General features: G+C 40.0%; 1 protein-coding gene across 1 annotated transcript in view; it reads right to left on the bottom strand.

Moving 5' to 3' along the window:
• LOC141603381 (epoxide hydrolase 2-like) overlaps positions 1-9,442 on the bottom strand; it is an 88,792-nt gene extending 79,350 nt beyond the window's left edge. The window contains exon 1 of the mRNA XM_074422897.1: positions 8,948-9,442. Within this exon, the coding sequence (XP_074278998.1) occupies positions 8,948-9,418 (471 nt within the window). The 5' untranslated portion in view covers positions 9,419-9,442. The remainder of the gene's footprint in view (positions 1-8,947) is intronic.
• Positions 9,443-16,068: the final 6,626 nt, after the last annotated feature.

Here is a 16,068-nt window from a genome sequence, read left to right as displayed (position 1 = left end):
GAGCCTGACGCTCTGCAATCTCAAGCAATAAACCATCACGGCGCCCTTGGTCCATGACCGCGGACGCCACAAAGGGTGGAGGTGGTACGAAAGTAGCCGGTAGGACCGGCTGTGCCTGTGTCTGGTCAGTGGGAACGGGAGTGGGAGTAGGAGTGGTAGTAGTAGTGGGAGTAGGGGTCGGTATGGGAGTAGCCGTGGAAGGCTGGGTACTCCCTAAAGGTGTGGACCCCTCTCCAGTCTCAACTCGACGCCGCTTCTTGGCGGCGGGTGCGGTGGGAGGTGGTCGGAGCGGAAGGTGAAGGTCAGGCAACGGTGGAAGTCGGGCGCCCCTAGCAACAGTAGGCAAGGGGTCTAGACGGGGGAGAGTGTCACAGGGTAGGTCTACAGACAGGAAGCCGTCTATCTTCCATGTCTGGTAGTGCAAGGTCCGGGGTCGCCAATCCGAGAAAGCATGGCATCCAGACTCAGATACCTCTCTCCCTCGAGGTACTTCAAGTCACGAGGCCAAACGGGGAAGAAGGAACGGGCAAGAATGGTGGCTATGCCACCGCAAGCAATAGATCCCGTCTCCTTCAGCCCCTGGGCCTGAAAGTACTGGGCGGTCAAGTAAGCTATGTTGAGGGTAAAAAGACCCTCGCAGTCAACGTTCAGGTAACCGCCCAGGATGGAGAGCTCAGTGTTTGTGATGTTGTTCGGCTCCTTTCGGCCGAAAATAGTGCTCCCCATCAATCTAAGAAAACAACGGGCAGGGAGAAGGTGGACCTGTTGGAGCTTTCGCTCGGTAAAAGTGGTATGGGCCAGGGTCCGCCAGAGCTGACGAACGACCCTCCCAGGGGGTGTAGTCTCTCGTAGAGGAGAGGCCAAGTCGCCTACCAAACTCCTCCAAAGTCATCTGAAAAGTTCGATTAAACAACCGGAAGGACACTGAAGAACTAGTGGGGTCAGCATCGTGTGCCCCGGAGGAGAAGGTGAAGGAGCTGAGAAACTCAAGGCTCAGCTCCAGAAAGGTACGGCCGCTCATAGTGATGAGTCCGGCCATCCCCGTGCCCCGTAGTAAATCACAAACCGACTCGTAGATGCCGAGTCTCACAAGTGCCGATTTCTCTAAAAATCGGGAAGGTACAAACTCGCAGCCTAGCAGGTGATAAAACTTCTTACGATGTAAAGCGTTAACAAAAATTACCTGCGGATAGTCTGGGTGAGGGTCGAGGGAGGTGTCCCCTCGAACAGTAACCGTGCCAGAAGTAGAAGGAGCAGCAGCTGAGGTAGAAGGAGCAGAAGAAGTAGAGGTAACGGGAGCTGACGTAGAACGGAAACGTCCACGACCTCGGCCCCGGCCCCTAGAACCCAAAGTAGAAGCCCGCTCAGTGACGGTGCGAGGGACTAGGGCCGCTCTAAAGGCAGCTGCAACTGCTGGCGAGTCCGCCACAGGTGTGAAAACGGCGGCTGGAGTAGAAGTAGTGGCTGCAGTGGCCACCACTGAAGAAAGACTAGCAGTAGTGCTAGCAGTGGTGGTGGCCGTAACGGAAGTGGCAGCCTAAACAGAGCTAGCAGCAGAGCTAGCTGGGGTAAAAACGGTACCGGCAGCTGAAACTAAGAAAACAGGGGCTGCGGTACTAACTAAAGCGGAGGCGGTGGCAACAGCAGAGGCCACCGTCTGAGACAGGGATGGACTAGAAGACGAGCTGGTGGAAGGTACTGAGCTAGAATCCATCCTGTATACAAAGGGGCAGGGGACATGATAAGATAACAGCGGCTAAAAAGCAAGAAAACCAGCATATGACAGCATTACAGTCCCCAAACAGTCGAAAAAAAAAATCGACTTCAGCCCGAAAAATTCCCAAATTCCTCAAAAATTTCGAATAACAGCATGTAAATGGCGATAGGGCGGGAAATAGCAGTCAACAACAGCAGCATAAGCAACAAACGAAGTTAACCAGGCAAATTACAGTAACAGGAACCAAGATGACAGTCGAAAATTTCGACTGTCCTGAGCCCATATCGCATATTTTTCGAAAAATTTGAATTAAACGTGTAGGAAACAACGAGGATACGGGAATGATCATCAAGCAAGACAAGTAAGAGCAAATAATGACAGTTAAAGTCGAAAAATTCGACTAGACTGGGAATTTCGAAACCCTAATTTCAATTCACCTCATAAAAATGCAAAATTAATTAATTTGAAATGCAATGAGGTGGGGAAATCACTTACTTGATGAGAAGAAACCTACAAATTGCAATTAATCTTCAATTAACAAGCGAAAATGGCGATTTTTCGATCTAAAAACCGCGAACCCTAAACCCAACAATTAACCGTGTAAACTAGCACAAATCAAGGGGAAATAAGGGGCTTTGAAAGATCAATTAGCAAGCAAGAGAATGTAGGTGACGGATTTGGTATTTAGAGCAATTAAAATGGGGATTTGGGGGAGTTTTGATCGCAATTAGGGGAAGAGGGACGAAATAATTGGGTTAAATGAAATTAGAATAAAAAACAAAGAGGTTAAGGAAGAAACTCCCTGCGTCTTTCCCAACTCACTCGATCGAGTGGTTTAGAACCGCTCGATCGAGCACTTTTATGCTCCATCTACTCGATCGAGTAGAATTCTACTCGGTCGAGAACTCCCCTTATATGCTTTACTCGATCGACTGAAAAGAAGCACTCGATCGACTATTTTTCACTCGATCGAGTACAAAAAGTACTCGATCGAGCTCTTTTCTTGTGTAAGCTCTTTAATTCATCATTTCTTCCTTTGAATTGCGTAAAAATTCCCCAAACCTGCATAAAAACACGTGCAAAAATATCCCAAAATACCAAATACGCATAAAAACAGTCTATAGTCTTAAATCTACGCTAAAAACTGTCTAAAAATCTAATTGTCCTAATTAAAAGCAACAAAAGAAATTCAACGGAAAATTCAAAAATTGTTTTTACAAGGTGTTACACGGGGCATTTCCCCGCTCACTTCCCAATGCAATTCAGTAGCCCCTTGGAGGGCTCCTGACTGGAGGACGTCATCTCAGCAACGTTAACTGTCCTCTTCAGCTTCCATGAGCTTGAACTCGATTCATTCGAAGGAGAATAGTTCACATCCACATATGCATGAACTATTCTTATCCTTGCTCCTTTCTCACCAGCTGTAGCGTCATCATTCCCAATTTGATTGACCTTAACTGCACATTTCCCCATGACAGCTCCTTCATTGCTTTCATCTGTACCTGCAGCAAGGAAAACAGACAAACTTTCCTCCTTTTCGCTCTCAATCTGAGGTGGAGGGGTAACAATTGCAGCACAATACTCCAAAATTTCATTTGGAGTGTCAATAATAGGATCAATAGAAGAGAGGGCATTGCAAGGCTGAGCTTGCATGGGAGCCCTCCGGAACTTAGACTGATGGAATATCAGCTCCTCGTCCCCTACCTGAAAGGTCAAAGTCTTCCCCCGACGTCTATAACTGCACGGGCAGTAGACAAAAATGGTCTCCTTAAAATAATAGGGGTGTGTGCATCTTCGGAGATGTCTAAAACGACGAAGTCAACGGGAATAAAGAACCTCCTGATCTGAACAGGTATGTCTTCTATGACACCTAGTGGCCGTGATATGCTACGGTCGGCCATCTGAACAGTCATATTTGTGCAACTCAGCTTTGTCAAACCAAGTATCTTAGCCAGAGACAACGGTAAGACACTCACGCTAGCGCCTAGATCGCATAATGCGTTATCAATCAAATGGGTACCGATATGACACGGAATTGAAAAACTACCCGGATCTGACTGTTTTGGAGGTAACTTATTCTGAACTAGGGCCGTCCCCACCTCAGTTAAAGCTACTGTCTCATTATCACTAATATTCCTCTTACGCGATAGAATTTCTTTCATAAATTTAAGGTAAGAGGGTACCTTTGTCAGCAATTCGGTGAATGGCACAGTGACTTCTAAGCTTCTCAGAAGTTCGACAAATTTGCCGAATTGTTGATTAGCTTTAGTATTCTGTAGACGCCTCGGGAAGGGAATCGTGATGGGTATCTCGAGTCCCTTGTTTCTCTCTTCCAATGTGTCAGCCGGAGCAAGTTCTGTATCCTTTGGACGCTTCTTTCCTCTCGAACGAGGTCTCTCAGGTGATTTATCGCTTAATCGAGCACTAGCAGGCTCTCGATCAAGCTGCCTGTCATCCAAACTACTCGTTCGACCAAAAATCCCATTCGTTCGAGTAGTTTCTTCAACAATATCACTCGATCAGTGGAATTTTCACTCGATCGAACAGCTTCTTTTTACTGTTCACTCGATCGAGTAGAAAAACTACTCGATCGAGTACTTTCATCACCAAATCTGCTCGATCGACCTCCAGAAACCAGTCGATCGAGCACTTTCTTAGCCGTCAGCTCATTTCCTTCGACAGAACACTGTTCATCATCAGTTATAGCCTTCCTTGGGTCTGATTTTTGCATTTCCGGTCCCTCATAAGAACGTCCGCTTCTCAAATTGATTAAATTTACCGTCTCATGTGGATTTTTCCCATTTTGAGTCGGTAATTGACCTTGCTTTCTCGTGGATTGATTCGTGGCTAGTTGGGCAACTTGAGTTTCAAGTGCCTTTATGGACGCATCTTTCTGTTGATCACTCAGCTGCCACTGCTTTGTAAAAGCCTGCAACATAGACTTAAGCTCACCTATTTCACTCACCCCACCGGAAGATGATGCACCGTGATTGGGAGGAGCGAAGGAAGGAGGCTTTTGAAAGCCTTGTTGATTCTTATGTGGAGGAACATACGGCTGCTGCTGTTGTGGAAGAGGAGTAGGATTGAGCACATTTTGACTAGTCCACCTCAAATTGGGATGGACTGCCCCTTGGTTGTTGTAATAGGAACCCCCTCCTTGCCTATATTGTTGAAAGGCAAGGACTTGTTCCTTCTCCACAAGACAGCCAACAGCAGTGTGGCCATCATTACTCCCACATCTCTCACATGTGACGGTCTCCCCTCTAGTAAGAACATGGACCGTCTGAGGCTCCCCAGCAGCTTGTAACTCCAACTTGTCAAATCTAGCATTCATGGCTTCCAGCTGAGCCACAACCTGCTTATCGACTGCATGAACTGTTCTTATACTATTCCTCGGGTTTCCATACTCAGCACTGTGATTCGCCATCTCTTCAATAAGGGCCCATCCCTTATCATCATCGGTGTTTTCTTGGAATCTCCCATTAGATGTCGCATCAAGTATGGCTCTGTGGTCGTCATACAGCCCATTGTAGAACTGATTAGCTATAAACCATAGGTCAAAACCATGGTGAGGAATAGACCTCACCAACTTATTGAATCGTGACCACGCCTCATATAAAGTCTCATCGGGAGCCCGCTCGAAATCGGTAATCTTGGCCCCTCAGATTGGTAGTGTGTTTGTGGAGGGAAATATCTCTTGTAAAATGCAAGAGCAAGAGACTCCCAATCTGTAACCCCTGCAGCTGTGCGGTCCAGATCAATCAGCCACTCCCTGGCTGAGTCAGTCAAAGAGAAAGGAAAGAGAACTTCCTTGATCTTATCTTGAGTTACCCCCTTAGTGGCGGAGATAGTAGAACAATAATCTGTAAAGACCTCCATGTGCTTCCTCGGGTCTTCACCTGCCACACCTCTATAAAGATTTCTCTCCACCAGATTGATATAGGAAGGACGGATGTCGAATGTATTCCCATCCTCAGTATGGAGATTGAAACCCTTTGGAATCGAGGTTGCTTTAGGTTTCTGAATGACTAGAAAGCTTTGGCATCTTTATTGGTTGATCGGCAGAAATAGGAATGTCTTCTGCGAAAAGAGAATGCTCTAGCTCTGGCTCGAAAGTACTCAAGTCTTCCTTTCGTGATTTTCTCTGCAGACGGAGTCTATGCCTGAACAATCTTTCTGGTTCTGAATCAGCTGAAACTAAATCAAACCTGTCTGACCTGGGCATAAACAACACTGAAGGAAAATAAGTAAGAACTGCCTCAAGGAATGAAAATTCCCTGAGACGGATAAAATAAACGAAACAAAGACAGATAGGGCAATTGCCTCCCCGGCAACGGCGCCAAAATTTGATACGTCTGTCGTGTACCTATCAAAAATAAACTAACTAAACTAACTATATAGCTAGGGAAGTCAGGTCGATCTCCTCAGGGAGGTAAGATATCTGTAGAAGTCCGTCTATTTGGTCACAAATGGGGGGTTGATTGAATTGTTTTCTAAACTACAAAGTTTAAAGGAAGAGAAATAGAGACAAGAGCAGTAAAGGCAAGAAAGTAGGATTAAACTATCAGATAGAGAAGGGACATGTCGGGAATTCGGTTCACTACGGTAGTCCAGTGACTCAGCTGTAAATAACTCAGACGAATTAATGCAAGACGGATGTGGAAAGGTCCTTTCGGTCCACTTTCTTTCCTAAAATACCACTAACTTAACTTTCATTCTCGTCAGGGTAGTCTACTGTTCATAGCAGGCCTATTTAGTCCAATCTTTCGATCTAGGATTAATTTTAGCCAGATTAAAGAGATGACTCAGAAGTGTGCACTCAACTAAGTCGATAAATACAATTAAATTGCTATGGTGACAGAATCTCACAATTAATTCATCTATTTCATTTACTACATCGTCACATTCCTACCGCAGATCCCCTAATCCCAACATACATTAAATTTAGCTACTCATATCGCTATTAATATAAAAACTAACAATCACGAATTAATAATAAACATAATGAAATAAATAATAAAGTGCATAAAAGTAAATTAGGGCAGAGGAATTAATGAAGTACAACGAGGAATTAAAGCAAACAAACGATTGATTATTATAAGAGAAGATAAAGGAATTACAATCGTGCGAATCCGGCGTAAAGAACACAAAATCCGAGCAAAACAATTCCGAGAACGAGGTTAGAGTGAAAGGGAAAAAGCAACGTAATAAAGTTCTCTGTGTAAAACTGATTAAGATCAAAGATAGATCCTAATGACCTAGTAAAGCGTGATAAAATAGGAAAATAACTAAGTTTATCGAAATAAATCAACTCACGGGCTAATTAAAGCCCATAACAGCAAAAACCACTCGATCGAGTGGAATAAAACCACTCGATCGAGCAAACTTCAGCAATATCTACTCGATCGAGTAGAATAGTTACTCGATCGAGTAACTCCCTTTTCAGCAACTTCTGGATCGAGTAGAAAACTACTCGATCGACCAACTGTGGATGCAGAAACCATTCGATCGAGTGAATAAACCACTCGATCGAGTCTTTTGTCTTCATTTCAGCTCAGATTCGTCACCGACTACCTCGTAAACCATGCCTTGACGCTTCCCAACGCAGTATCTCACTCAGGAAAATCCCGTCTCCTCTAAATGCATGCAAAAAGGACGAAAAAGGGTACGATTCCACTACTTCCGCGTTCATGTCTACAAAACGGACAAAACGAACCAAAGTAGCCAATTCGGGGCAAAATACTATAAAAACAGTATAAAAATGTATGGAAATACGTGCTGAAATAGACTAAAAAGACTATACAAAATGCACGTATCAATTCCCGCAATAGCGGTCGACGTGAAAATGGATTCCCGCTTGGCAGTCGACGATTTTATGTGTTTTGCAGGTTTTGGTTGTATTTAAAACGATGCAAAAACGCATCGTGGCTGGGCAGCAGGCTGCTGTTTCTAGGCCTGATTTTTAATATATCTGACGGAAATTCCGTTAGTAATTCTAAAATACCGACGAAATTTCCGTCACTGCCTTGCTTCCACCATTTTTCCAGAATTAACCAGAATATGCCACGTGTCCCAAAAACCGACGGAATTTCCGTCAGTAATGTGAAAAAACTGATGGAATTTCCGTCAGATCCATCTTTTTACGTGTTAAAAATTGGTGCCAAAAAAATGCCACGTGTCATTATGTTCCGTCAGTATTTCCATTTTCTGACGGAATTTCCGTCACTAGAAAGCTAGAAACAAGGACGGTTTTCCCGTCAGTGATCCGTCAGTATTTGTATTTACTGACGGAAATTCCGTCAGGATAGGTTTTTTAGTGACGAAATACGCTGACCCTGGTTCCTGACGGAATTTCCGTCAGGAATTTAAAATACGGACGGAAAAGCCGTCATTACGGCCTGAATTTTTTCGTCAGTATCCCGCATTTTCGTAGTAGTGATATAAAAACCCGATGATAGAATTCATATAACATTTGACCTTCACTAACTAGCACATTCTAAATTTCCTTGTCATTTGAAAAAAACTTTTCCGAAAGAAATACAGTAATTGCCCCTTAATCTAGAGACATGCATATTTTTGCCTAATAACTTAGTAATATAAGAGTTTTTTGATAACTTATACCTTGAATAACTCATTTTTTCAAATCTTATACCTAAGATAAATTTCTTTAAAATTTTATACCTAAAATAACATTTTAATCCAAACTTGATACCAAATCTAAAAAAAGGCCCTAAATTGACGATCTTCTCCTTAGTAAGTAAACACCATCATCCATTCCTCTCCTAATAACCCACACATCCACGATTACCACCACTAAAAACCATCAAATTAATAAGGGAATAGTGGTAATAGAATAGTTTAGACATCTTTCAATCATAAAGATAACTGGCTATGATTTCTCTGTAGTTCTCTAATTAAGAGACACTAGACAAGGTCATAAGGAGGGGAAATAAAGCCTCTAGTTTTATTTTGTTGCTTTTTTAGTAGTATTAATGGCAAACGTAACGGAAATAGAATGGGAATGCCTTAACTATAACATTTTAAAGTTCAAGTCTTTAACCGAAAAAAATTGTAAAGTTTAGGTCTTTATCTTGTGGTTAACTCAATTCTTTATTATACTAAAACTTCCTAGACAAATTAATATGCAAACTAAATTGACACAAATTACCAAATTGAGCAAAACAACAATAACAAACAAACAAAGAAAATAAAAGCATCAAAATAAAATACCTGAAATCTACAAATATAGAAATCATCACCAAAAGCAAGTTTAAAGCCATCAATAGGTTTGAAACTTGGATTCCTTGGCATAAAAGGAACACTTAAATTAACCAAAGCCTTAACCCTATCACCTCTAATCATTACAAAATTCCAAGCAATAATAGCACCCCAATCATGACCCACAAGAAACACTTGCTCAACACCAAGTTGATCAAGCAGTGCTATCAGATCACCAATCACATGAAATGCCGAATACGCCGTCACGGAACTGGGAACGTCCGTATCCCCGAACCCACGAAGGTCCGGGGCTACGGCACGGTACCCAGCCGCAGATAAGGCAAGTAGCTGATGTCTCCATGAGTACCATAGCTCTGGGAATCCATGAAGGAAGAGGATTGTTCCTTTTGTTGGTTCTCCTATTGTTGCTATGTGCATGTTTATGCCATTTACTTGGAGTTTTTTGTGCTCTATTTTCTCCATTTTTTTGTGTGTTGTTGATTTGTGTGGGGGAAATGTGGTTTTTGTGTTTATAAAGTGGGGATTTGGGTGGTCGGTTGTTGTTGAGTTAGTAGATTATACAACTGATGATATAGTTATTGAGCATTAAAATTAGAGGTGGTAAACGGATTAATTGGATCAGTTTCGGTTCGGGTTCTTTCGGATCAAGTTATTTTGGTTTATCTTTTTGGTTTTCCGATTTCAGTTCGGTTCAATTCAAGTTGGATTCAGTTTTCACTTTTAATCGGATGTAGATATTTCGGGTCGGTTCAGGTTCGAGTTCGAGTTGGGTCATTTTCTTAATCATAAAAAATGGTAATTATTTATTTAAAAGTGGTCACTTTTTTCTTGTCACATGTACGACGATTTTACAATAGAATTTGTGCGATGTTTATGTGTGGAGGAGTTTGGGTAATTAAATGAAGAAGGAAAAAGGTCGTCAGTGTCTACTGTCTAGTATATTTTTTATTCGCACGAGTTTATTTTCGTAAATTAGCAGTTTAAATGTCACATCTATCAATATATAAAAAGACACAAATAAAAAAAAACGTTTAAAATTAGAAAGAATTCGAACAATCAAGTCACTAAGATACGTTCATTTGTTGTACGATTCACATTGAAACACATCATAAATCATAAAACCTTGTTGTCATTTCAAATGGCGAATATTTGGAAATAATTGTATTTCAGTTGTTAGCAAAATAATTCAAGGCGGCCTGAGCAGATTTCGAAACCTCCAGTATATACTCCGTCTTAATACCCAAATCCTCTCCCTTTATGCCAACCTTATTAAGTTCACGCTCACATTGAAACACATCATAAAACGCACCGTTTAACCAACGATAATTAACTGTGTCGTAATTCTGCTCCTTGAAAGCAAGAAGACCAAACCCAAAACTATAACTCGCTTCATTGTATAAACGCATGCAAGTACGTAAAGCTCCATAAAACTTAGGCTTCAAGCTCTTGTCCTTAAGCTTATTTTTAATAATTTTCCCTGTTTCGGACACCTTTTGTTCAGCAAACACCATCCCACTTAGAGCCATTCTCGACAAATTGCTCGCTTCGTGGCCCATGATGGTGCTTAAAATGGACACACAACTTTGTGTACCATTTCTGAAATTGGTGTTATATTTTTCGCACGCTTCTTGAATTTGTGAATGTGGTTTTGCAAAGGGGAGATTTGTAATACAAATTATGCAAATCATAATAGATGCAATCGATAAGGAGGGTGAGAGGGATCTATTCGGGGACATCTGATAAAATTGGAATGATACAGAGGAGGGTGAGAGGGGCTGCATTTTGTTTATAAGATAAGCAATGTTTCTTTGGTTATAAATGTGGTCTTTTATAGGTTTATAATTGCTGAATTTGTTTCATAAAAATCTTGTCATTTTGGCTGTGGATGATTGCATATACAAAGCTGTATGGTAGAGAAAATTAAGGGCATCAAAGGTTTAAGGGTTGCTATTTTAACCACATATCTAGCTGATCAGTTCGTTTGCCGAAGTTGCTAATACTTTTTTTTTCTTTCAAATGAGGCGTATGTTGGTAAAGGAGAGAGTAAATAATATAAATAGATATTTGTTTATTATTTGATGCATAAATTACATAGATTGGAGGCCTTTATATAGCCTTATAATATAACATTGATAACAGCTATCACAAGTAATCCACTTTTTGAGAACTGCTACCAAGGTAAAAAAAGTTTAAAAACTGCTACCATAATCCTTGGTTCGTTAGAAAATCAGTACCAACTAACACCGAAGCTCAATGAAAATGAATCTCAACCATTCATTTCAAATCCTTAGATTAAGTCATAATTTCTATTCCTATTTTACCCTTCTCCCTTCCCCCTTCCCCCTTCCTTGTAACATTACACTCATCCTTACACATTACTCTCTTATACGCAATTAATCCTTCTTCAATCTCTACTTTGTTTTTCCCTATTTCTTATTTCTTCAATGGAATCGATTCATTCATTCTTTCTTTTTGAATCTATATTATCGGGTAACATTACCCTTTAATTCATTCATTCTCTATCCTTCTAATCCATTAACCCCTCTTCAATCTCTCCTTTGTTTTCAAATTAGGGTTTATATTTGATGTTTTATATTTGTATAAAATCTGGGTTTTTTTATTTGATTCTTGCAGTAATGCCAAAGGCTTCTTATTTTGAGTCCAATTACATGGTTGTTGAATTTTGCAGTAATAGAACAACTTTTAAGGAAATTAAAAATTCAAAAATTAGGGTTTATGAAATCTAATGAACAATTCAATCAAGCAATATATAAACAATTAACTTGGAAATCAATTAACATTCTGACATCTGTACTACTAATATCTAAATTAAAGGTAAATTAAGAATTAATAAAGGGTAAAGAAGAAAAACAAAACTGAGAATGAGAAGAGAATGCAACAAATGGGGGATAGGTAAAAGAAGGGGTACTTTGGTGGATAAATTATAAGGTAAACTTGGGAATGAGAAGAAAATTTTCAAATAATCGAGAAGAATGGGAGGTTAGATTTGTTTTAGATGAAGAAGTATGATAAAGTATGAGTTAGTGAAGTTGATTAGTTAGGCTAGAAATTGTGTTTTATTATTGGGTAACAAAGGGGAGAGGTAAAGGGAGGGGTAATTTTGTCTTTTCAAGTGAAAAATTGGGCTTCGGTATCAATTGGTGCTGATTTTTTAACGAACCAAGGATTATGGTAGCAGTTTTTAAACTTTTATTACCTTGGTACCAGTTCTCAAAAAGAGGATTACTTGTGGTAGCAGTTCTCAAAAAACCCATATATAAAATAAATACTTCTACGTTTCTATCATAAACTAAATAACTTATTATCAACATTAACACACTAACTCATACTATCAATAACTCACCTTTATACTAACGCATTATTATTGTAATAACTTATTTGAAGCATTATTCAACACACCCCTTTGCTTCAAAACTTGCAAACACCCATCTGTGATCGGAAATCGTCAACTTTTGCTATTGAAAGTGACTTTGTTAAGATATCCGCTACTTGTTGATTTGTTCCACAAAACTTCAGCTCGATCATTCCTTTTGCAACCATGTCACGAATGAAATGATGACGAATATCAATGTGCTTAGTCCTGCGGTGAAAAACGGCATTCTTTGTCAGTGATATTGCCACTTTATTGTCACAGTAAATAGTTGTAGGAGACTTTTGCTCATGAAGGAGATCTTTTAGCAACCGTCTAATCCAAATAGCTTGATATGTAGCTGAAGAAATTGCCGCATATTCTGCTTCGGATGAGGATAAAGCTACCGTCTCTTGCTTCTTTGAACTCCATGAAATAGCTCCCGAACCAAGAGTAAAAACATAACCCGAAGTGCTTTTTCGATCATCAAGACAACCGGCCCAATCACTATCTGTGTATCTGACTAACTTGAAGTCTGATACTTTCGAATAGAAAATTCCATATTCGGTAGTGCCAGCTACATACTTCAAAATTCTTCTAACTGCTCCAAGATGTTGTTTTGACGGATTATGCATAAACTTGGAAACCAAACTCACTGAATATGCAATATCAGGCCTAGTGTGACTTAAGTAGTTTAAACCACCTACCATTTGTCGATAGTATCTGACATTAACATCACCAATGTCATCATTTGATGACAATTTCTCATTTATATTCATTGGAGTGCTTGATGTTTTGCAACCCAACAAATTAAACCTTTTAACCAAGTCTACTGCATATTTCTCTTGAGATATAAAAATGCCATTTTCATCTTGCTTCACTTCCAAACCAAGAAAATAATGTAACAATCCCAAATCCGACATCTCAAATTTATTCATCATAGAAGATTTGAACTCAGCAACAATTGAATCCGACGATCCCATGTAGATCATATCATCAACATATAGACATACCACCAAAAACTCACTACCACATTTTTTCAAATAAAGAGTCGGCTCATTTTCGCTCCTTGTAAATCCAAACTCATGGAAATAAGAGTCGATTTTATTATACCATGCGCGCGGAGCTTGTTTAAGACCATACAAAGCCTTTCTCAACTTGTAGACTTTGTCTTCTTCTCCATTTTTCACAAAACCTTCCGGTTGGTACACATATACTTCCTCATTCAATTCTCCATTTAAAAAAGCTGACTTCACATCAAACTGAAAAACAGGCCAATTAAGTTGCGCGGCTAAGGCCAAGAAAGTTCTCACCGTTTCAAAGCGAGCCACGGGTGAGAATGTTTCATCAAAGTCAACTCCATATTGTTGTGCATATCCTTTAACAACTAACTGTGCTTTGTGCTTTTGTACACTTCCATCTGCATTATACTTTGTTCTAAACAACCATTTGAGCCCTATAACATTCTTCCCTTCGGGTGGATTTACCAACTCCCAAGTAGCATTTTTCTCAATGGATTTCATCTCCTCGTGCATTGCATCCTGCCATTTTTTACTTTCTGCAGCATCATCATAAGTAAGAGGATCTGAGGCATATAAAGCAAAATTACAATTTTCTTACACATCTCGAAGTGATCTAAAACGTCTAGGAGGAGTCTCTTCGGACGAGCTTGAAGATGAACTCGTAGCATATGAATTATTTAATGGTGAGTTGGGCGGTGTTTGAATTGTGCTAGCAGAAGGATTTGAAATTGGTGTATTATGGCTAGAGCCACCACCATTTTCTAATGAAGAAGTTTAATTCTCAGGCTCCTCAGTTGTTGCTTTTGGCATTTCATCATCTTCAGGAAATAGAACCGATCTATCATCAGTACTGTTCCACGGCCAGCTAGCATCTTCATTAAACACCACATCTCTACTTATAATAATTTTGCTACTAACAAGATCATATAACCTATATGCTTTAGAATTTATACTATAACCAATAAACACACATTTCTCGGATTTTTCATCAAGCTTGTGGCGATAGGATTTTATTAAAGCATAGGCTATACAACCAAAAACCCTTAAATGACTTACCCGAGGCTTAGAACCTCGCCATGCTTCATAAGGTGTTTTGTTAAGAACTGCTTTTGTGGGTGATAAATTTAGAAGATAAACTGCGGTAGCAACTGCTTCTACCCAGAACTTATTTGGAAGTTGTTTTGCCTTTAACATACTTCTGGCCATTTCAACAACAGTACGATTTTTCCGTTCAGCAATGCCATTTTGTTGCAGAGTGCGTGGTGCAGTAAGCTCCCTACGAATACCATGCTCTTCACAAAAGTTATCAAACTCTTGCGAGCAAAACTCACCTCCCCTGTCTGTACGGAGTATCTTTATGACCTTTCCTGACTGTTTTTCTACAAACACTTTGAACTTTTTGAATACTTTAAAAGAATCAGATTTTAAGGTTAAGAAATATACCCAACTCATTAAATTTGTAGTTGTCGAAATGTGAAGAAATAATAACTTCCATTCATAGATGGAGTTTTCATTGGTCCACACAAATCTGCGTGCACTAGTTCAAGGCATTTAGATGCTCTCCAGGATTGCCCAACAGGAAATGAACTTCTGCTATGCTTCCCAAGGACACACCCTTCACAAAATTCTAGGTCAGCAACCTCTGGCAACTCTAAGACCATGTCTTTCCTATTTAGGAGTTTTAATCCATTTTCATGCAAGTGACCATATCGTAAGTGCCATAAATCAGACTCACATAACTTCTTAGCCATAAAAACCTTCTTTTCAAAACAATTTATGTCTAACAGAAACATCTTATTTTGGGTCATACTAATAGTAACTACAGTTTGCCCGGATTTCTTATCTAAGATTGTGCAGCTATCATCATCAAATAAGACCTTATACCCACTAGACATCAATTGTCCCACACTCAATAAATTATGAGCTAAACTAGGCACAAACAACACATTATGAATTAATTTCTTCTTGCCAGAGCTAGTGGAAAGAGTAATTGTACCTTTACCTTCGACTTGTACTACCTTGTCATCACCAAGGCGTACTTCTGATTTTTGTGAGGTGTCTAAATCCATGAACAAAGATCGTGAACGGACATATGGTTTGAACAACCACTATCAACAAACCAGACATCACCCGAGACTGCATTGTCATGAAAGTGTGCCATAAAAAGAGTTTCCACCTCTTCTTTTTCCGCAAAATTAGCTTGATTTTGTTTTTGATTTTGTGCCTTTATCCAACAATTTGCTTCTTTGTGATCGAATTTTTACAATGATGACATTGAATGGAAGACTTTTGTCCATGTTGTCGCTGCCCAAAATATTGGCCACAGCCTCTGCCACCGCCACGACCTCGACCACGGAAACCACCTCTACCGTTTCCACGTCCACCAAAATTACTATTGTCATTTTCTTTTGAAGACTCTCCCTTCACCTGAAATGCCTTTTCTTCATTCTTTTCTTTTGAACGATTTAATCGTTCTTCATGAGCTTGCAAAGAACTCATTAATTCATCAAAAGAATAAGTTGACATATCATGAGCTTCTTCAATTGCAGCGACAATAGAATCAAATCTAGAAGTAAGACTTCTCAAAAATTTTGGAACCACTGTTTTGTTTGAAATATCTTCCCCATAAGACTTCATTTTATTCACAATTGTACTAGCTCTAGATAGGTAATCCTGCACGGACTCATTATTTTGCATATTTAAAGTTTCAAAATCGCGGC

The sequence above is a fragment of the Silene latifolia genome, chromosome 1 (genome assembly GCF_048544455.1).
Source record: "Silene latifolia isolate original U9 population chromosome 1, ASM4854445v1, whole genome shotgun sequence".
NCBI lineage: Eukaryota > Viridiplantae > Streptophyta > Magnoliopsida > Caryophyllales > Caryophyllaceae > Silene > Silene latifolia.
This window is presented reverse-complemented; position numbering and strand designations above follow the sequence as displayed.